Source organism: Salmo salar, chromosome 07, assembly GCF_965601325.2.
Source record: "Salmo salar chromosome 07, fSalSal1, whole genome shotgun sequence".
Lineage (NCBI taxonomy): Eukaryota > Metazoa > Chordata > Actinopteri > Salmoniformes > Salmonidae > Salmo > Salmo salar.
This window is the reverse complement of record NC_138297.1, coordinates 31,155,721-31,171,123: the sequence shown is the minus strand read 5'-3', so window position 1 is coordinate 31,171,123 and position 15,403 is coordinate 31,155,721. Positions and strand designations below refer to the sequence as shown.

The 15,403-nt window shown below is 42.4% G+C and overlaps 1 protein-coding gene and 1 long non-coding RNA gene across 4 annotated transcripts; one reads left to right on the top strand and one right to left on the bottom strand.

The window, feature by feature from the left end:
- The first annotated feature begins 5,507 nt into the window (after window positions 1-5,507).
- LOC123743767 (uncharacterized) lies at window positions 5,508-9,215 on the top strand. Of its 3 annotated transcripts, XR_006770608.2 has the most exons (6): window positions 5,508-5,620; window positions 6,005-6,177; window positions 8,110-8,208; window positions 8,367-8,510; window positions 8,618-8,678; window positions 9,001-9,215. It is a non-coding gene; the product is annotated as an uncharacterized LOC123743767 (long non-coding RNA). The 3 variants fall into 3 exon arrangements; XR_006770607.2 differs by having other exon boundaries at window positions 8,618-9,215; XR_006770606.2 differs by having other exon boundaries at window positions 8,367-9,215.
- Window positions 9,216-9,341: 126 nt separating this feature from the next.
- On the bottom strand, window positions 9,342-15,363 carry snapc2 (small nuclear RNA activating complex, polypeptide 2). The gene is made up of 6 exons (XM_014207185.3): window positions 15,262-15,363; window positions 14,612-14,850; window positions 14,068-14,241; window positions 11,131-11,890; window positions 10,595-10,683; window positions 9,342-10,190 (listed from the first exon to the last, which is right to left on the bottom strand). The coding sequence occupies exons 2-6, from the start codon at window positions 14,840-14,842 to the stop codon at window positions 9,576-9,578; spliced, it is 1,869 nt and encodes a 622-aa protein (XP_014062660.3). The 5' UTR covers window positions 14,843-14,850; window positions 15,262-15,363; the 3' UTR covers window positions 9,342-9,575.
- Window positions 15,364-15,403: the final 40 nt, after the last annotated feature.

Sequence of the window (15,403 nt, the reverse complement as noted above, 5' to 3'; positions counted from 1 at the left end):
ATGGACACTTGACAAATTCACAGCTGATTCCACTCAATTATTGGGAAACCGTTGATAAAAATTAAGTTAATTTATAAGGGAGGATAAATGTGTTGGATTGCATTGGAACCCTCTTGTTCTGTGGTGTTGCAGAGTCATATACAGTCAGGTCCATAATTATTGGCACCCTTGATAAAAATAAAGAATACAAATACTGAGCTATATTCTATGCTAATTATACTAATACAATTGCTCAGAGAAAGAGATGTTTAACAAGTAATAAAAAAAATGTCTCAGGAAGATAGGGGTCAAAATGTTCATTACTCTAGCAACCTCCCCTTGCGAGGATAACAACACTGAGCCTTTTCTTCAAATGTTTTATGAGATTGGAGAACACATTGGGATGGATCTTACACAATTCCTTATGGACTGCCCTCTTCAATTCAAACCACAGGTTTTCAATGGGTTTCAAGCCTGGAAACTGAGATGGCCATTGCAAAATGTTGATTATGTGGTCAATTAACCATTTTTTTGGTGGATTTTTATGAGTGCTTGGGGTTATTGTCTTGCTGGAAACCTTGAATCCAAAACAAGACACGTTCGTTCGTTCGTTCGTTCCTTCCTTCCTTCCTTCCTTCCTTCCTTCCTTCCTTCCTTCATTCATTCATTCATTCATTCATTCATGCGTTTGTCCATCCATTCCATTGTAAACAAACAAGGTATAGCTTCAAAACATGGTTAAAACGATCCTGTGGTTGTCATGGATTGTCAGTCCTTGCATCTAGAGCGTTGGTTGGTTGGTTGCAGAGAATTAAGAAAGTATGAAGAACATTTATTGCCGCATGTGAAATGACAAGCTATATAATTTACAACCCTTTGTTATCTTCTACAATGGTAGCTCCATTGGAGCTACATATCTCTTATTTCTTGCCTTGCCGTGCCTTCGCATCACTTCCGGTGCCCTCCTGTCCTCACATCAAGGCTACAATAAATCCTATTTAGAGATCAAAGAGAGGTGACGGTTAAATATTGAAACAACAGCTCGTTTGACACAGACCACCTCCCTTTAGTCACTTCTAAGTCATTGTATATACAGCATAATATGCATCTCAGCTCTTGTTGAATGTCATTTTAACATAGTGGTTGCCCCTGAGCAATCATGGGTCTCAAGGGAACCCATGCTATGGATATACTATGGTGTTTTCTACTATTGATGGCTGTTATAGGTAAGATCCCATACTGAATGCATTTGAATGGAAAATGCTTTACCTTTTCTATGCTTCATGTGATTTCAAATGACATTTAACCCAAAAAGTGCAAACATATTGTCACGACATCCGCCGAAGTCGGTCCCTTTCCTTGTTCGGGTGGCGTTCGGCGGCCGACGTCACCGGCCTTCTAGCCATCGCCGATCCACTTTTCATTTTCCATTTGTTTTGTCTTTGTCTTACACACCTGGTTTCAATTCCCCAATTACTTGTTCATTATTTAACCCTCTGTTCCCCCATGTTTGTTTGTGAGTAATTGTTTATTGTATTGCGGTTCGTATTTGTGGCTTTGTATTTATACAACGTGTATTGTTATATTATTGAGTAAAATTGCTTTCATTACTGTCGTGTTTTTGGCTATGCCGGATTAAGTGATATGACATGCTATTCTATAAAATCCTCTCTCTGTAATTAATATTACCTGATTGAGTTAATCATGTAAATGTAATTAACTAGAAAGTCGGGGCACCACGGAAGAATGTTTATAGAACTGTTATCTTCCGAATAAACTCTTAAAGACCTAGTAATATTTTACATCAATAGCAGTCAATATTAATCGTCACCTTATTTTCAGTCTCATATGGTTATCTTCACGAACCCTGGATAACAAGTTGAATCAGCAATACAAAATTGGGTTTAATTCTTTATTTACCAAATACCTAACTAATCACACAGAATTACATATACACAGAATACAAATTATGTCATACAGAAAACGTCCCTGGTGGACGTTACCTGTATGAGGCTTGTTACACAAAGAAAGGGGGTTGGGCTTGAATGAAAGAGCGGGAAGACTGAGGAACAAAAGAAACAGCTATGCTATTGTAAATACAGTATCTTATGCATTCTAAATTACCGCCCATTTGGAAAAGGAAAATGCAATAAATATTTACTCTGAGCTGCGCTTCGGTAGGTTGGTCGTAGATGCTGGCCGTGTTGGCCAACAGAGATCTTCCTGTCCTCAGAAGAATGTCTCTTGTGGTAAATTAGATACGTTGTAGTACCTTCATTGTGTGTTAGACTGGATACGTCGCCCATCCTTTCCTAGCCCACGTTTACAGCGGCCGCTGCAAACTCAACGGCTAGGAAGTATCACTTCTGTAGTGAATAAGAGTTCAAAGTTCATACCATTCACAACCAAAGCTCACACTGAGGTTGGCTTAGTTCTGTACTTGACAGGTTAGTCCTTTTAACGCAGAGGCTGCAGACCTCACGTACCCGGAACAGCTGGTTACATTTTTGTCAAAGGCTTATATAGTGGAGAGGGGAGGAGGGTGTGTTTCATCGTTTATAACCCATGTCTCTTCACAGGGGCGGGCCACTGATTGAGTAGGGCTCTTTCCTTTTGAAAACCCAATTCTCTCAATTGGAAGCTAAAATTACATTTAATCTCCTAACAAACAGTTTCAATATCAAACATTTAAATTGCACAACAATTCCATGTGAATCTGATAACTAGAATGTGTAGACTTTCCCAGGTACAGTTTATGTCGTCCTGTCATCAGTCATAATGTCTCAGATGACAACCGAACTGACATCCATACTCATTAAATACCTGGTATATTTCCAACTGGTTCTATTACTGAAATATGGTTCCTTTCCCCCCACTTGTTTGATGTTCCCAGACTCTCTATATTTAACAAAGCCTATTCGAGAGTCCTTCAGTAGGGTCAGAGAGAGAGAGAGGGGAAGGGAGAAAGGTATTTACGGGGGTCATAAACCTTACCCACAGGCCAACATCATGACATTACTCATATCTGCTGTCCTGCGCCTGACTCGTCTCACCAGCTACACACAGACGCTTTACACATATTTTGAGCTTAAAAGTCCAATAAAGCCGTTTTTGGGTAACAGTTAAGTACATTACCGTGTTTCCCCCCAATTAGAATGGTGAAAAATAAACAAAAATAGCTTCTTAGCAAAGAGCAATTTCTCAAGCAAGAATTTTGCTGGGAGTGCCTGGGAGTTGGTCTGAGTGGGTAGGGGAAAATGAGCTATTTGGAACTCTTTCTTATTGGCCTATTAACTAACCAACTCAGTTCTAATTGTATCTGAAAGATGAGACTCTCAACTTGGTATAAATACATTGACTGGAAGCTAAATATGTACAGTGTCTTTAGAAAGTATTCACACCCCTTGACATTTTACACATTTTGTTGTTGTTGTTGTGTGAATTTAAGATGGATTAAACTGAGATTTTTTGTCACTGGCCTAGAGACAATAACCCATCATGTCAAAGTTGAATTATGTTTTTTGAAATGTTTACAAATTATTAATAAAAAATTAAAATATGAAATATCTTGAGTCAATAAGTACAGTATTCAACCTCTTTGGTATGGCAAGCCTAAATAAGTTCAAGAGTCATAATTTGCTTAACAAGTCACATAATAAGTTGCATGGACTCTCCCTGTGTGCAATAAGTGTATATATTTTTTTAATTAATACCCCATCTCTGTACCTCACACATACAATTATCTGTAAGGTCCCTCAGTCGAGCAGTGAATTTAAAACACAGATTCAACCACAAAGACCAGGCAGGTTTTCCAATGCCTCGCAAAGAAGGGCACCTATTGGTAGATGGGTACAAAAAAAGCAGACATTGAATATCCCTTTGAGCATGGTGAGGTTATTTATTACACTTTGGATGGTGTATCAATACAGCTGTCCTTCTTAACTGAGTTGCTGGAGAGGAAGGAATCAGTTTTAGGGATTTCACCATAAGACCACAGGTGACTTTAAAACAGTTACAGAGTTTAATGGCTGTGATAGGAGCAAACGGAGGATGGATCAACAACATTGTAGTTACTCCACAACACTAACCTAATTAAAAGAGTGAAAAGAAGGAAGCCTATACAGAATGAAAATATTCCAAAACATGCATCCTGTTTGCAACAAGGCACTAAAGAAATACTGCAAAAAAATGTGGCAAAGCATAATTCAATTCTTGTCCTGAATACAAAGTGTTATGTTTAGGGAAAATCCAATACATTACTGAGTACCACTCTCCATATTTTCAAGCATAGTGGTGGACGCATCATGTTATGGGTATGCTTGTAATCGTTAGGACTGGGACATTTTTTTTTCAGGATAAAAAAAGAAATGGAATGGACCTAAGCACAGGCTAAATGCTACAGGAAAATCTTATTCAGTCTGCTTTCCACCAGACACTGGGAGATGAATTCACCTTTCAGCAGGACAATAACCTAAAACACAAGGCTAAATCTACACTGGAGTTGCTTACCAAGAAGATCGTGAATGATTCTGAGTGGCAGAGTTCCAGTTTTTACTTAAATCTACTTGAAAATATATGGCAAGACTTGAAAATGGTTGTCTAGCAATGATCAACAACCAAAATGACAGCGCTTGAAGAATTTGTAAAAGAATAATGGGCAAATATTGTACAATCCAGGTGTGCAAAGCTCTTAGAGACTTACCCAGAAAGACCAAAGGTGATTCTAACATGTATTGACTCAGGGGTGTGAATACTCATGTAAATTAGATATTTCTGTATTTCATTTTCAATAAATTTACAGAAATGTCCAAAAACCTGTTTTCACTTTGTCATTATGGAGTATTGTGTGTAGATAGGGGAGAAAAAAATAAATATTTAATCCATTTTGAATTCAGGCTGTAATGCAAAAAAATGTGGAAGGCGAATTAAGGGGTATGAATACTTATAGTTCTTTTTTAGTTATAGTGGCTGCATTGCCCTCAAGGGGCCTAATCTGCGGTGGCTCCATATCTATATCTTTTCAGGGTACATACATCTACCTCTGTGCCAAATTCGGTGCTTTAATCACAAAGTGTACTATTTGTGATGGTAAAACACAGAAATCATGTTACATAGATTTTTTTTGTTGGTAATCATGGTAAAAAAGAAAATCGGTAACTAGTTGCTTGATAAAGTTCACGAGTCAAATCATTTGTTTTTGATAAAACACTGTTCTGTTGCATCCACAGGTCAAGAAGGCTGTCTTGGAGTGACCATCATTGGAGAGATCATAGTCAAAAATGCTACGTTTGATAAAGAATGTACATATACTATAGTCTATATTTGGGGTCATTTACTTAAAACTGGAAAAACATTGGATATAGAGAATTTAAATATCCTCACTGAAAATTAATGGCCGTTTTCGATTATTGAATTGTAATTCCAATTAATATCCTGCATTGACTTAACTTTTAACTGAATTGTTAACTTCACTTATCATTGTCTTCGTGTAGCGGGATGCGACCAGGCCGGACTTGACAATTCATGCAGCTGAAATAGATGGGTGACTCGTCTGTGTCTCTCCCTGTGCCTCTGGCCACAACAGGACAAAGCACTGTAACACCAGTACCTGTAGTATGTCACGGGCCGGACCAGTCTGCGGGTAAGACTATTACATCTTAAGACTTCTTAAGTCGTAGATGCTGGCCGTGTTGGCCAACAGAGATCTTCCTGTCCTCAGAAGAATGTCTCTTGTGGTAAATTAGATACGTTGTAGTACCTTCGTTGTGTGTTAGACTGGATACGTCGTCCATCCTTTCCTAGCCCACGTTTACAGCGGCCGCATAACATAACACATGTAACAGAGTTAAGATCATACTGTATGCTCACTCCAAAGCTTGAAATGCCTTCACTTGGTCGCCGAATTGCTAGCTTTTCGGTGATGCAACTGGCTAATAACATAACATAATAACATGCAGTATGTACCATATAGCCAACATATAGCTAGCTTAATGACTCCACCTAACCAGAAGTCACTCTGTGTCAGATCCACTATCCACACAGCTGTAACAAGGACTACTGGTACCGAGACTCTGCATGTTACGGCCCCATCCTGAAGCGAGACATCTTTGCTGCGTTACTGACTCTGGCAAGACTGGTGATAGCAGCCATGGGGGTCGTGGTGGTCTACATGCCCTGGCATAGACGACAATCCCGCAGGTGAGACATGACTCAATTCAACACAGCAGCTAAAAATACAGGGACAAAACAGAGAATGAAGTATATGTTTACCTTTTTGAGTGCAATGTACAGTAGTAGACTCCCAACCATCTAGTCATAGAGAGGTTGTGATCATATCAAACTCCGGCATAGACGACAAGCACGCAGGTGAGAAATACTAAAGTTCAACACAGCACTCAAAGCTCCTAGCTACATACTCAAAGCTACATACCTGTAGCTAAATGAGTTTGTCCAGGTACTATGAATATTTTGTAGAATGTGTCCATCCTACAAATATTCATGACTATCAGTAAAATACTCATTAACTAAGTTCCCACTCTCCCCTTTCCTTCATGTCAGGGCTAAAGACATCCATACAGCCATATTGAACCAGTGGTTGGAGGATGACTTAGAGTGGCCCAACAGGCCAACTACGAGTGGCGACTTGGTTGGTTCAAGTAGTACCACAGTCCTAACAGATAAACTGTCTAAAGCTTGCTCTGCTATCATAGGTTGTTGCTATAATTGTGTTTTAACCCCCTGGAGTCAAATTATTTGACGAAACATTGAATTTGACTCAATGCTATTAGCCCCTAGAAATGTATTGAATAACAGATTCATACATGGAAAAACAGATAGTCAACTATTTAAAAAAAAAATTGAGACATAATATATATCTGAGAAACATAAGATCAGGGTGTTTTTTTATTGTAACAACTTTTTTCCCCCCCACTAAACTATTTCCATATACACAGTGTACAAAACATTAGGAACAGCTGCTTTTTCCATGACATAGACTGACCAGGTGAAAGCTATGATTCCCTAATTGATATAACTTGTTAAAGACACTTCAACCAGTGTTGATGAAAGGGAGGAGACAGGTTAAATACGGATTTTTAAGCCTTGAGACTTGGATTACATATGTGTGCCATTCAGAGGGTGAATGGGCAAGACAAAATATTTATGTGCCTTTGAACAGGGTATGGTAGTAGGTGCCAGGCGCACCGGTTTGAATGTGTCAAGAACTGCAACGCTGCTGGGTTTTTCACGCTCAACTGTATTCCGTGTGTCAAGAATGGTCCACCACCCAAAAGACATCCAGCCAACTTGACACAACTGTGAGAAGCATTGAAGTCAACATGGGCCAGCATCCTGTGGAATGTTGACACCTTGTAGAGTCCATGCCCCTGACGAATTGAGGCTGTTCTGAGGGCAAAAGGGGCATTCATTTTTATAAACTCGTACTGGGCTACTTTCAGACGAGTCTTGTGAGGCTTGTGGGCGTCCTAGACCGACGTACGTGTTCGTAAGGGTCTCACCTTTCCAAAGAGGGTTCATATTAGTGTGTAGCCCAAACTGTTCAGACGCTACAGACAGAAGTCGGCAGAACTGAATTCAGACGAGTCTGACGCTTGCGGGGGTCGTAGAGCAAAACGGAGAATACCATCGTGTTTGTGAGAGTCTCATCTTTCCATAGAGGGGTCATAATAGTTTGTAGGACGTTTGGACGCTACAGACGCTTTTGTGAAGACCGATTTTTCAGGATGTCTCATGGTCTGACAAACACAGCTGTAGCGCTGCCACCTTTCACCGCAAGTGCAGAAGGCCAACATCGGTGGACACAGAGGGTTGAGATGCAGCCCATGCAACAAAAAAAAGATATCTCTAGCTTAGACAGATTTTTATGTGTATTTATTTTTTCAATAATGCTAATTATATCCTGTGGGGGCATGGACATCGACTCTAGTTAAAGGGATAATATGCCATTGTTATACAAAGTATTTGACTTTAAAAGTGTGGCATAACACCTCCTCCTTCCCCAAAAAAAGTTTTTTTAAATGATCTTTATCAGTAGAGTACCTTGGCCTGGTTTAAAACATGATTAGCTTGGGGGACCATTTGTAAATATATTTTTTGTCCCCTATCATACAGAGAATGACCCTAACCCACATTATGGTGGCTGAGTGGGCTTGCAGTACGAGGCAGAGGGAGACTCCTCCAACTTCTCCCTACCATGGAACACAGGCACAGGTGGGGATTCTATTCAAGCTATACTAGATGCCATCTCCTGCCGTTGTGCCCCTTGAGCAAGTCACTTAAACACTTTCTCAAGGGGTTAAAAAGCAACAAAAACATAATAAAATTGGACAGTAAAGCTTTGTTCTTACTCTTTCTTCTCCTATAAAAAGGTGTCCAGGGAGAGGTTTGAGACCATCTACCACGACTACAGTTCCTGGGGGCTGATAGGGACACCATACAAGACATAGACACCTGAACCGACCTCCTCTTCAGGGCAACGTTTTGCATCGAGTGACCCTGGCAGCCAATCAAAGGTGGGTAGAAGGACAGAATGCCGCATTTAAAATGTATTATGTACTGTATTTCTGTCAAAATTTGCTAAAATTTGTCTAATCGCTTTTGGAATTTCTGATGCTCCCAGAATGTCTAGCTTTCATTTCAATGACTGTTAGCAACCTGGACAAAGTGAAGAGACTATAAATGTAGGTACAATATCATTTCTACAAACTTTTGATTTGGTTTTAGTAATTTCAATGTCGATTGACATCGTTTTTCTGCGACAAAAAAACCCAAACATTTTCAGATTGTATAGGCTCGCGGGCCTTGAGTTTGACAAGTGGTCTACATTGTCATTCAACCTGTTAAAAAAAGCTGTAAAATATGTATGTTATACTGTGGTTGCACTTTATAAACTGGTGTGTACTTCCATGGTAAATTACTACATAAGGATAATATGGAGGAGCTAATGTTGACGTTAAAAACCTATTCCATACTTAAATACCTTTTTTTAATATTCCCTGACAGTTTATGATCAGCAGACCGGAGATAAAGTCACTTTGAGATGTAGTGGATCATCCTTTAAATCAGTGTTTCATCGACCACTGGAAAAAAGACTGAAACAAGATCAGTATTGGACAGTCTCCTCTTTGGGAGCGAAGACTGAATGAAGGTTATAGGGTACAATGCAAAAACTGTTTGACCAATGATATGATGCAACTTATGCCAGTTTGACAATTAGCATTACTCATTTTTAACGTTGGTACTAAAGCTAATGAATAATGTTGTAATATCACATATATAATAACATGGCCTAACAACGTGTCTGTATACAGAGAACAGATACTGAACACTCAAAACATCTGAAATGTGGAATAAAAGCAAAGATTTATTATACTCATTTTTGTAAACTGCATAATATCAAAGCAACCAAAAAGTGACAAACCACAATCAAATGAACCATGAATGAAGGTTAAAGTGAGACATTTCTGATTAAATAACTTAAGTACTGCTGTACTAATCCAAGGCTTTAGAACATTCTATGAAATCCTCAAGTTGTCAGCTATTTCTTTTTTCGTCTCAAAATATAAACAAAATGGAGGCTACTGTAACACCACCTCTTCAACCGACTGGATCTGTTGCCGTGCCAACAGTTTCAAAGGCACCATGAAGGGGTTAAGGGGACAGAGTCCCGCCTTCTCCCAGTCAGGTTTTCTTTGCGTAGCCGTCCCTGACTTTGCTGACGCGTCATTGGTCGAGGGCGTTTGTCCCTGGGCTTGTCCATTGTCCTGTGAAGGCGCGAAAGTCTCAGTTCCCGCCCTTTCCTCTGTACTCCCCTGCAACGGCACAGCCCCATCCTTAGCAACAGAATTGGAACACCCGGCGACCAGGTTGACAGGCACCACCGTTGCAGCCACACCCTGATTGGTTGAGGTGCATTCCATCCCATCACTTCCCCGACCATCTGGGATTCCACTAATAGCCCCATCTCTTCCTCCTACCTGACTCTCCTGTTGTATTTGAAGTGGGGCCCCCACCTTGTCACCAGCATCTAGACTTGGGGGCGTTGTCACAGCAACAAGTATTGCTCCTCCATCTTGTCTTCTTTGATCTCCCGCTTTCGTTCCTTCTCCTCCCGCCGCCGAGGACCAGGGCCTCCCAGTACCGGTGCCCACCTGGGACACCTTGGGAACCGGGGCTGAGAACCGTTCATGGACCTAGGAGTGAGAAGAAAACAGAGTAATGTTGTCAAATATATCTCAAAAGGGAGACATGGTGGAAAGAATATATTAAAAAGAGAAAACGTAAGATGGTGGAGAGGTCTGACTAGGAAAAGGGCAAACTCCCTCACACAGAAATGAGTGAGGTGGAGATCTATGACCCATCCGCAATTCTAGGCCTGGGCCCGTACTCACAAAGGGTCTCAGAGTTGGAGTGCTGATCTAGGATCAGGTCCGAACTCTTATTCCTTGCAAAATTAAAAAAGCTAAACTGATCCTAGATCTGCACTAATACTTTGTGGATAAAGTCCCAGGTGTTATTCATTATGAATTAAAAAGCTAAACTCATCCTAGATCAGCTGGGCAATCTGATCTTAGATCTGTAGTTGAGTGTACAGTACCTGGAGCAGGTGGTGCTGCAGTCTGGCACAGTCCAGGAGGGGGAGCTCTTCAGGCAGAGACATCAGCAGGTCCAGTATTATAGCACTTTCTGGGGAAAACGAAGTCAAAGAAGAACAGGAACAAGAAGAAGATTATGATGAGGAAATGGGACAGACTGGCCAATCTTTTTGCAACATATGAATGTGACAGAGCATGTTGACCACATTGGAAATAGCCTAGTGCTCTAATGTGTTATCCTCTTGACCCAAATGCATCTTTACAAGCAGTTGGTTGTATAACAAGCAGGGTTGGGGTCAATTCCATTTCAATCCCGGTAAATTCCAGAACTACACAGAAATTCCAATTATCTTCAACGCTTTTCAAATGGGAATATGAACAATTGGAATTTGGTTAACTTTATGAATTGACTGGAATTTAAAATGGAATTGACCCCAACCCTGGTAAGACATGTAGAAGAAACCAGATTATCGACTGTCATAAGGTAAAAAGTGTATAACTGACACCCCCCCCACCCCAACAATAGCTATCATCTCACCCATAGGAGTCAGTCTGAAACATTCACTCTGCACGTGGACCGTACTTAAGAACCGATAGATCTTCTCAAAGTCCACAATGCTCCCCAGGCCTGTGTATCTAGGAGTGTTCTCATCCGCATGTTTACTTTTCCTTGGCCCAGCCCCGGGATGCTGAGGCTGCGGCCTAATAGAGGAGGCTGCAGCAGAGGGCTGTTGTTGTTTTGACACACCGGCAGGGGCAGGAGAGGACATCACTGCCAGCTGAGTGGAAGGGACATTGGACATGGTCTGCCCGTGCGCGCCACCTTGTGGCACCGACTGAGACTGCAGTGTTGTAGTAGGACCAGACGATGAGGCAGAAAGGGACTGCACAGGCATTGGTACTGTAAGCAGAGGGGTAATGGCAGACCCTTCTTGAATCTGACTGAGGATGCTGGAGTTCGAGCAACCAGGCTGGGGTTGGGCTCCAACTGTAGAGGCTGGTGTAGTGGTCCTGCCTCTCTGATTGGACGCACCAGAACTGGGGTTCATTGTGGACGGCTGGGTGGTGGGAACACCAGAGACTGGTACAGAGACCGCAGGTGGTGGTTGGGGTGTAGAAGCAATGTTAAACACTATAGGGCTGTTAGATACCCCTGAGGGGGCTGGGTTTTTAGGGGTGGGTATGGGTCTAGGTGGGATGGTCTTGAAGTTGGAGCGTTGTTGCTTAGGGAGGTAGTCTTCTCGAGGCGGGTCCGAGTTGGTCAGGCTGCCGGGCTCTGTGGCTGAGATGACTAGCATCTGGAGAGAGGATTGAGGAGGAAGGGAAGAGAGCGATAGAGGGGAGATGGGACAGGGAGAGAGCGAGAGAAGGATAGTTTGTAACTTTCGATCTTGAATACATCTAGGACTATCATCTAAATATTTAAGCCTAGTCAAATCAAATTTTATTGGTCATATATACATATTTAGCAGATGTTATTGTGGGTGTAGCGAAATGCTTGTGTTCCTAGCTCCAACAGTGCAGTGTATCTAACAATACACAAAAATACACACAAATCTAAAAGTAAAATAATATTTATATATTTCTTAATTCCATTAAGACGAACAATGTCAGTGGCATTGACAGTAGAATCGAATACAGTATATATTTATGAAATTAGTAAAGCACTATGTAAACATTATTAAAGTGGCCAGTGATTCCATGTCTATGTATATAGGGCAGCAGCCTATAAGGTGCAGGGTTGAGTAACTGGGTGGTAGCCAGCTAGTGATGTTGTAGTCCATATGTTTGCACTGTTTTCTAACATAATTGCCCCTTTTGAGATACTTTCCCCTTGAAAGACATGATAGATATATATATATATATATATATATATATATATATATATACTGCTCAAAAAAATAAAGGGAACACTTAAACAACACAATGTAACTCCAAGTCAATCACACTTCTGTGAAATCAAACTGTCCACTTAGGAAGCAACACTGATTGACAATAAATTTCACATGCTGTTGTGCAAATGGAATAGACAACAGGTGGAAATTATAGGCAATTAGCAAGACACCCCCAATAAAGGAGTGGTTCTGCAGGTGGGGACCACAGACCACTTCTCAGTTCCTATGCTTCCTGGCTGATGTTTTGGTCACTTTTGAATGCTGGCGGTGCTTTCACTCTAGTGGTAGCATGAGACGGAGTCTACAACCCACACAAGTGGCTCAGGTAGTGCAGCTCATCCAGGATGGCACATCAATGCGAGCTGTGGCAAGAAGGTTTGCTGTGTCTGTCAGCGTAGTGTCCAGAGCATGGAGGCGCTACCAGGAGACAGGCCAGTACATCAGGAGACGTGGAGGAGGCCGTAGGAGGGCAACAACCCAGCAGCAGGACCGCTACCTCCGCCTTTGTGCAAGGAGGAGCACTGCCAGAGGCCTGAAAAATGACCTCCAGCAGGCCACAAATGTGCATGTGTCTGCTCAAACGGTCAGAAACAGACTCCATGAGGGTGGTATGAGGGCCCGACGTCCACAGGTGGGGGTTGTGCTTACAGCCCAACACCGTGCAGGACGTTTGGTATTTGCCAGAGAACACCAAGATTGGCAAATTCGCCACTGGCGCCCTGTGCTCTTCACAGATGAAAGCAGGTTCACACTGAGCACATGTGACAGACGTGACAGTCTGGAGACGCCGTGGAGAACGTTCTGCTGCCTGCAACATCTTCCAGCATGACCGGTTTGGCGGTGGGTCAGTCATGGTGTAGGGTGACATTTCTTTGGGGGGGCCGCACAGCCCTCCATGTGCTCGCCAGAGGTAGCCTGACTGCCATTAGGTACCGAGATGAGATCCTCAGACCCCTTGTGAGACCATATGCTGGTGCGGTTGGCCCTGGGTTCCTCCTAATGCAAGACAATGCTAGACCTCATGTGGCTGGAGTGTGTCAGCAGTTCCTGCAAGAGGAAGGCATTGATGCTATGGACTGGCCCGCCCGTTCCCCCAGACCTGAATCCAATTGAGCACATCTGGGACATCATGTCTCGCTCCATCCACCAACACCACGTTGCACCACAGATTGTCCAGGAGTTGGCGGATGCTTTAGTCCAGGTCTGGGAGGAGATCCCTCAGGAGACCATCCGCCACCTCATCAGGAGCATGCCCAGGCGTTGTAGGGAGGTCATACAGGCACGTGGAGGCCACACACACTACTGAGCCTCATTTTGACTTGTTTTAAGGACATTACATCAAAGTTGGATCAACCTGTAGTGTGGTTTTCCACTTTAATTTTGAGTGTGACTCCAAATCCAGACCTCCATGGGTTGCTAAATTGGATTTCCATTGATTATTTTTGTGTGATTTTGTTGTCAGCACATTCAACTATGTAAAGAAAAAAAGTATTTAATAAGATTATTTCATTCATTCAGATCTAGGATGTGTTATTTTAGTGTTCCCTTTATTTTTTGGAGCAGTGTATATCTGAACAGACCTGAGCGAAGGCTGAGGTGATGGGTTCCTCCAGAGCTCCAGCCATATCATGGGCCAGTTCAGCCCACAGTTGGATGGGCTTCAGGGCTGCCTTCTGCTCAGACCTCTGCCTCTTCACCTGGCCCACCACCGCTCTCAGCACACGCATCATCAGAGACTCCAACTGGGACTGGATCTGGGAGGGAGAGTGGATGGAAGAGAAACACTAATTGGTGTGTTATGTATGAACATACGGTACAGAACCGGACACACTCACTCACTCACCTCACTCATGTGCAGCTAACCTTGTGAGGACATATAATTCAGTCCCATTCAACATCCTATTTCCCCTAACCCAAAAACCTGACCTTAACCCCCCTACAAACAGCATTTGACCGTATGGGAACCAACAAAATGTCCCCAGTTGGTCAAATGTTTGTTTGTTTACTATTATTGTGGGGACTTCTGGTCGACAGACAGACACAGAGAGAGAGAGAAATACATCTCTCACATGCACAATGAATGAGCGTGACCTCAATTTGAAATGCACTTTCTAGCTAACTTACTTCTTCTCTGGACTGCTTGGGAAGTTTCTCGTGCAGGGCCTCTAGGTCTATTGCCCCGTGGATCCCGCCAGTCATCTTGTTCTGCTTGTTGAGGCACCGCAGCAGGACCTGTTGCTCCGTCCGACTCCATCCCGTGCACGCGAACTTTGGTTTTCGCTTCGAGACAGTCTTTTCGGTCTTCTTGTTCACATAGCGCGTCGGTTGTATTCGAGCACGAGAGGGCGGCTTCATTGTGTTAGCTAGGTAGCAACGTTTAGTTGGATGGAGGAAGAGGAAAGACAAACAATTAGACAGGAGCTATCGTAGCTAGCTCTGGTCGACGCGCATGCGTCGGATTTTCAATTAACATTACGCGCTGACGTATTCGCGTGGACCAGAGCTAGTCTGGCGGTATACAAACTGCTCAAGTCCTTTTCCCATTTTGGCGTAATGGCACCCTGTTCAGACAGAGACAAGTTATCCAGCAACACATTTGCTTTGATGAAAGTATATAGTAAAATGGAACGCGACAAAGAGTGCAGAGGCAACTCGTTGTCGTCGCGCGAAAGACCAGAGTTAACGTTAGCTTGCTAACTACAAAGCTATCCTTGTCCCACTCCCTAAATTATAGTTTGTTATCGACGTGATAAAGTGCAAGTAACGTTAGATACCTGTAAATGTTGAGTTTTATCCGGAAAGAGTGAATCCTTTTGTTTCTAAACCTAACCTTGACAAAACGTTTTCTGCTCAAGAATCAATACACTACGGACTGCCGCAGGTTAAAAAAAAGTACCACTCGAGAAACGCGTTCTG